The following is a 7,575-nucleotide window of genomic DNA, read 5'->3' as shown; positions in this document are numbered from 1 at the left end:
ACTTCGGGTTGTAATCCTCTGACTAAGTCCGCTTGATTTGTCTCGAAGAGTTGAGTGAACCTACTAACTCCCCTTTTGAGGGCTGGTTTCCCCGTATTATAGAACCTTAAATATAATCTGGCAATAATTTTAATGCACCTCTTGTTTGGACTACATTTTAACATATTCTGCCAGTCACGCATATTAACTCTAATCTGTAGAGTTTTCTCCACACTCTTATCTTGGAGGTCAACATGTAAATCTGGTATAACTTTTATCCAGGCTGCTCCTGAATGCAAGTTAGCTCTTGCTCCTCCTAGCAAGGATCTACCAAAATTTCCAATACTTCCATCCATAACTACAATGAGGATAGGAAGATCTTGTCCTTTTCTTACTAAGGGATCGATTCCAACCTGGATGATTCTATAGTGGACATATCTTGCTCTTTTATCCATTGCTCTTTGAACTTCTTGTGTGGTTAACAATGGAACTATAAATGTTCCAGCATCCATACTGGATACTTCCGCTGTTACCTCTTTCTCGATCACCTTTACTGTCTCTTTATAAGGTATCCATGAGGTCTGGTATGCTTCGGCCCAACTAGCTCGAGGCATCCTCCATTCCTGACAATCTTTACTTTCTGAAAGAATTTCAGTTTCTGCATTCTGCACTAGATCTTCTTCTTCTTCTCCTGTTAGAGAAACTAGTTCTGGTGCTGCTCTTATCATAGCTAGTCTTAACTGACTTAACTTGAGATCATAAGGAGATTCATCTCCTGAATCTTCTTCTTCTTCTTCTTCTGATTCAGAATATTCTGAGAAAATAGAATAAACACTCTCATCATCTGAGTCTATCTCCTCACTCCAAATCGGTTCATAAAGCAGTTATGAAGTGTTCTCTATCAAAATTCTTTTGAGGCTACCCTTCCTTTTCTCCGCTTCTGGACAATTATTAGCCTTATGGCCCTTCTTGCCACAAAACCAACAATAGTCACAATTTTCCAAAGATTTCCCTTGTGGACATTTAGGACATAGTCCATATTTCTTCTTGAACGATTCCTTGACATCTTCTCTTATCCTACTCGGTCTTAGATATCTTTTTTTTTCTGGATTTTCCTTTTCTCTTCCCTTTTCTAGAGCCCTTTTCTGGATTTTTCTGCCCTTTAGTCTTCTTATGACAAACTCCATCTACACAATTAGTTTTTACTCTTTCTGAGTATTTAGTTGGTCTCTGGTTACATCCATATCTTCCTGCTACCTCACTTATCTTGGCGTAACAGTCTGAATTCATGTAAGGCATGTTTCTTATATCCTGAAACATGTGCCTCTGCATACAATAAAGTCTTATCATTTGTCTTACTATTTCTGCTCTGACTCCGAGAGTATCTGATACTTCTGTATCTCTCTCTAGTCTCTGCTTAACAGCTTGTTTTACCACTTCTGGCCAACTACTAGGCAATTTATTGATGAAGACTTCTTTTGCATACGCTTGATCTTGTGGTCCGAGCTTGTAATACCAATACTGGTATTCACAAAGAAACTTCTTAACTAGCTCGTCCCCTCCATCAACTAGAGAATATCCTACAAACTCCTGTTTGAGGAAATCAGCTATGATAGCAATTACTTCATCTGGAGTTTTGATGGTATTAATAATAATGGTACTCACATCTGAGTTCCTTTGAAGTATTTCCCAAAAATCTCCAGCATTTCCTCTTAGTGTGGCTACTGCAAATTTATATGCTTGCTCCACTGACCAAGATTCAATTCCTCTGCTAAGGATATGATATCTAATATCCATAGCCCAATTATCAATTGCAACTGCGGGATCCTTCTCGCAATTAAGTCTAAGGATGGTTCCGTTCTGGGGTACTCCCTCTGGAACACTCGTCCTTGGTCTGAATTCCTCCTGAATTCTTCCTGGGTAATTTAACACAGACTCCTGCTATTTGGTCGTGGTTTGGAGCATTTCCTCGAAAGATAACTTCTTTCGCTCCCACGGGTGCGGTTCCAGACTTAGGGGCTGCCATACTGGCTTAGCATCCCAAGATGAAACTTATAGAAAAGTTATTGGTACTGTTTCCCTGAAACTTGATGGTCTTGCTCCTGCAGTTCCACCTCTTGCTGAACCCTTACTAGTTCTTGTAAGGGATTTTCGGCACTGGCTAATTTCTTAGCCTTGAGGTCTTCTACCTCATTAAGCCTTTTATTGATTCTTTTCTGAATCTCTGAGACTTCATTTTCTGTCCATTTTTCACGATGAAGAAGCTTATCCAACTCGTCCTGAGCATTTTGGATATCATTAGTTATGTCTGACAAAACCTTTGTCTCATCAATGTCTCTAAGAGCACTCTGAACCTCCTGTTCCTGTGCATCCTCATAGTCTTTAGCAGTATATCTTCCTCACATGCTACTTTTGACTTGAGACGTTTAAGTGTCCTCTTCCCCGCTGAGAGATCGTATTTTGTCCTCATAACTTTTCATTATTTTTCTAATTTTATTCGTGATGGATTGATTATCCTTCATTTTTGAAGATGAATGAGATTTTGGCCGTCTGATTCTGATCTTAGAGTTCTATGGAGTTGTTCTAACTACCACTCACACTGCCTAATTCTAGACTGATAAAGGCTAATCTGCCTTTCAATCTCTATTAGTTGTGATTCTAGACTTTTCTTAACTCTTTTTAGATCTATCACAATAGGATCTAATTCAAAATTCGCCATAGTAGTATCTAGTTTCAAGTATTTCTGTCTCCAAACTTTTGCTATTAAATTCTCATAAAATCTTATGTTTGATTTTAATAAAGGCTTCTGATAGAAAGTGACCCTTGTTCTCTATCTCTTCTGCTGATCATAATACCATATTTCTCTTCTTGAGAAATACCAATATTAGGACACAGGCTCTGATACCAATTTCTATTTACCATTTAGGGGTGATATGCATTTAATGTGTATTACATCATGTTGAAAAAAGTCATATATAAAATATTAAATTTGATTATATTATTTTTTATTATGACATTAGTATGTGCTTTTCGATAAATTTGAACTAAACAACTTGTATTTAGCAGTATGAAATTTATATTTATATTTAAATTTGTGTGAATTTGAATAAAATGTAATATAAAATTACACTAAATTTTATTTAAATAAATATAAATCAAAATTTATATTTTCAAAAAAATTAACTATATTTTTGAGAGCTTGATTTTCATACTTTACTTGGATGTGTAAATTTGAACAAATCATACCATAATATTATATTAAAATTTATCCATATTCATATAAATACGGATCTAAGGGTTGAAACTTAGTTTCTGAAGCATATTTTATATTTTAAAATATAAATTTTATTTTATATTATATTTTATCTGTGAGTAGATTTAAACTTTGAAGTCCAAAAATATGTGCACCCAAACATAGCTGAATGTATTTATATTATCCGGTATACGTGATTACACGTGTCATAAGCCTATTGGCTCTGCTAAATCTACCTTATGATTTGTTCATTTATTTTATATTTTAATTTCCAGTCCTTTTCTCATGATTAAATCGACATCCTTGCAGCCCAAACACGCCCAATCTGGTAGGACTTTCTTCTCATGGGCCATTATTTTTCCCAATATCATGACCATTTTGCCCCTGCCTTGTTCCATTAATTCGTTCATTTTGCTCCTTTACTCCCGGCAGGTTCCTGTTAAGGGCATGCCTCACTGTTTTGAGAAACATTCAGGGGCAATACCGTCCTTACGTAAAAAGTAACCCCATCCGAACCGACCGGGTCCGGCGGCCCCTTTCATTTCCCCAATCACGGAGACAAGACCTACCAAGTCGTCCATCGCGAACGTGTGACGTCAGCGATCCAAAACCGGATCTCCATCGCTATCCGGCCGTCCACTTGGCAGGATCCTCTCTCACCACTTATAGAAAAACCCCGAAACGCTTGTCCGCCCGTGGGCCGGGCCTCGTAGCTATCCAATCGCTAGGGAGCCACGTGTCGACGTCCCGAAACTTCCAAGTCCTAACCCGCAAAAGGCCTCCGCACACCCCAGGAGGCCCAACCGACGTGTCCCGTTTTGGGCTTCCATCAGGTGACACTTTTCACGATTTCAAAGCAGGCCCCGCCAGACCCTACCCGTATCCTGGGCCCCACGTCCGCCGCGCCACGTTTCACTTTCGACCAATCATCTTCGCCCCACGTGTCCACCAGAACACGTGTCGTTGTCTCAGGAGTTATAAGTACCAGTCACGTCCACATTTCTGTGCTCCGAGAAAAGCAAGTCCGAGAGGAGAGAGATCGGGGGATGGAAGCGAGGGGAGGCTGCTGCATAGCGCGGTACGCCGGAGTTCCGTACGACGCGGCGAAGGTGGACAGAATAATGCTCAGATTCCGACCGATCGCGCCGAAGCCGGCCTCCGGGGCGGCGGTGCCCGGCGTTTCGCCGCCGGAGAGTTGCCCGAGGGGCGGGAGAGGGAAGAGAAGGTGCGGCGGCAGCGGCGGTAGAGAGAGCGCCGGCAGACGGTGCGTCAGGAAGAGGAAAGCGTCGTCGGAGACGGAGTCGCCCGTGGTAACGCTGCCGCTGCTGCCGGAGACGCCGGTCTGGAAGGACTCGCCGGCTTCGCCGACGCGGGCGGCATCGGAGGTCGGGGGACTGGGACTTCCGAGTACATGGCTGAACTTCGGGAGTGAGAGGAAAGAGGTGGAGGAAGCGGGGGAAGGGGTCGTGGGGTCGTGGGTGACGGTGGAGCGCGTGACGGGGACGCGGGCGGAGGGGGAGTGGAGCTTGGGGAGGACGGACGAGGAGAGGAGGAGGAATCTGGAGGGGGACGAGTGTCCGGGGTTCATATCGGACGGGTGGAACCGGGTGGGGTGGACCAACGGAGCCTACCGGAGGATGGCTGCGGGCGGCGCCGGAAACTACGAGAAAGTGGGGGTGGTGATGAAGGAGGGGGTGCCGCGCACGTGCGAGGCGTTCGCGTGCAGGGTGAGGGTGCAGTGTGGGGGGAAGGAGAGGAGCAGCGCGGTGACAATGCCTTGCGACGCGTGGAGGATGGACGCCGGCGGGTTTGCATGGCGGTTGGACGTCCACGCCGCCCTCAGCTTGGGTCGGTAAAAGCCCGACCCACCCATCTACCCGGATCCGAATGAATGCGGATCGATCTACGACGCACGTACTTCCATATATATATCCAGTAAGCCTGCGGCAGCTAGTCTTCTACATATGAAAGTACGTATAGTAGAAGGCAAATTAACAACGTTAAAATTGTGAATATATATATCTGTGGTTGTTTGATCTCGTCGAATGTTTTTTGGTAATTTTTGGCTTTTATATATTTGGATCCAGTACTCCCTTTTCTTTTTTAACTGTATGTACGATCTATCTATCTATCTCTATCTGGGACTATTTGGTTGGTTTATGTGTGTAGCATTTTAATTTGATGAAGGGATACAAGCTTAAAGTAGGTGGTGTATGAAATGAATTAAGTAGTTGTTCATGATTCATCATGAAACTGTTCTGTTTAATTCATTAAAATTTAATTATTATCGACCGACCATGTACGCATAAATGTATATAATATGGTTCTGCTCGAAGATTTTACGTACCAATTAAGATCTGACCTGCGTGCGTTTGGAAGCTGGTGCTATAAATTTGAGTCAATTGATTTGGAGAAAATTCATAGACGAAGCGAACAAAATTCATAAATTATTAATTTACATTTTTTGGCACTATTTAAAATTTGAAATTTAATAAATTCTGAAATTGATAAATCTATGTGTATGTGACAATTTGAATATATATATATATATATATATATATATATATTTAAAGTGTAGTTTTTTATAATTATCAAAAAAATTATTTCGTCAATTTTGAAAATATGCACATTTTTCGAAGAGTTTTCATTAAACTCCATTTAGTATTCCTAACTGAGGGAGTGAATAATTAGATGGTTAATATAATATAAGGTATATAAATAATTAATACATTCTTTTAAGATACTTAATGTGGATAGATGTTTTTATGTACATTGTATCATACCCATGAAGTGTGGATAGCATCTTAATTCACCTAATTAAGAGAGTTTTGTACACTCAAATCCAAAATTGAACTGCATGTCTCGCATAACCATTTTCAAGTTATCCTCGATGCGATTATAAGAGCTATAATTGATGTCCTGTATAACTGTCTTGAGTCACTTATAACTTTTCTAAGCATAATGACACGTTCATAAATGTCAAGTTGAAGGGGAATTTGTTTTCATCATTATAAAAGGGGAATCTAGGAGAAGATAGACATCTCATTCCAACTCATTTTTTATTTACTATTACAATTTGAGTCTCCCATTTCCTAACTTAGTATCCAAGTACATCTTGGGTTCTCAAAGTCATTATTATTTAATTCCTTTCAGGTGGTCATGATCGAAGGAAAATTTAACAAGAGTCAATACGATTCTTAATAACTACAATTAGATTAAGAACTATTAAATCATTTCTTACTATCTTACTATAAGTTATTTTATACCTATTCTTACTTCTTTTAAAAAGTAATTAATTAATTATTCCTTATAGGTGCTCTATTAAGCTTATGTTTTAAATGTTCAAATCATCTAAGTTGTCCCTTCTTTATCGTGTATTGTATATATCCTCATTTTTTATATATATTTTAATGTTAAACCACTCACCTTCCTTAAAATTTGCATTTCATCAACTTTTACTTTTTGTACATATTGTTTCTTAGTTACTAAACAATCTAAACCATAAAACATTTAAACATAGCTAGTTTTATACCCATCTTTAAAGCTTTTTATTTTTTAATCTTAAGGGTATTGTTGGATATTTTAAAAACCAAAGACTAAGGATAATGAGAGAAGCTGATTTAGAGACTGTAGAAAACTAAACTCAATTTCAAAGGCCTACAAGATCTACATACCACAAAGCAATAAAGTAATTGTCAGCAAGGATGTTCAATTCCTTGAGTTAGATAATTGGAGTTGGGAGAATGACACAAGAAGCTTGAGGTTCACGAGGAGAATGATGATATGGATGATGAACCTGTTAGAGGAACTAGATCACTCTCTGACATTTATTAGAGGTGTAATGTTGCTGTAATGGAGCCTGTAGGGTATGAAGAAGTTGCAACTGATCAGAAGTGGATAGCTGTAATGAAGGAGGAGCTAAAGATGATTGAAAAAAACCAGACATGAGAGTTGGTAGAGATACCTAAACACAAGAAAGCTTTAAAAGTCAAGTGGGTTTACAAGACCAAGCTCAATCCTGATGTTTTTGTAAACAATTACAAGGCAAGACTTGTTGTCAAGGGATATGCTTGGATGTTTGGGGTAGATTTTTCTGAAACTTTTGCCCCAGTTGTCAGGTTGGATACCATAAGGATGTTGCTAGCTTTTGCTGCACAAAAAGGTTGGGTTATACACCAAATGAATGTTAAGTCAACCTTTTTGAATGAATACTTGGAAGATGAAATCTTTGTGGAGCAACCTAAAGGGTTTGTTTTTCAAGGACATGAGGAAAAAGTATATCGACTGAAAAAAAAAAAAAACTCTATTGTTGAGAATTCCATTTGTAAACTTTGTCCCTCATT

General features: G+C 39.5%; 1 protein-coding gene across 1 annotated transcript; it reads left to right on the top strand.

Moving 5' to 3' along the window:
* The first annotated feature begins 3,815 nt into the window (after nt 1–3,815).
* On the top strand, nt 3,816–5,392 carry LOC131159345 (uncharacterized). The gene has a single exon (XM_058114200.1). It carries the CDS (start codon nt 4,279–4,281, stop codon nt 5,086–5,088), a length of 810 nt encoding a protein of 269 aa, XP_057970183.1. The 5' UTR covers nt 3,816–4,278; the 3' UTR covers nt 5,089–5,392.
* The last annotated feature ends 2,183 nt before the right edge of the window (nt 5,393–7,575 follow it).

This window comes from Malania oleifera, chromosome 7 (assembly GCF_029873635.1).
Source record: "Malania oleifera isolate guangnan ecotype guangnan chromosome 7, ASM2987363v1, whole genome shotgun sequence".
NCBI classification, from domain to species: Eukaryota; Viridiplantae; Streptophyta; class Magnoliopsida; order Santalales; family Ximeniaceae; genus Malania; species Malania oleifera.
This window is presented reverse-complemented; position numbering and strand designations above follow the sequence as displayed.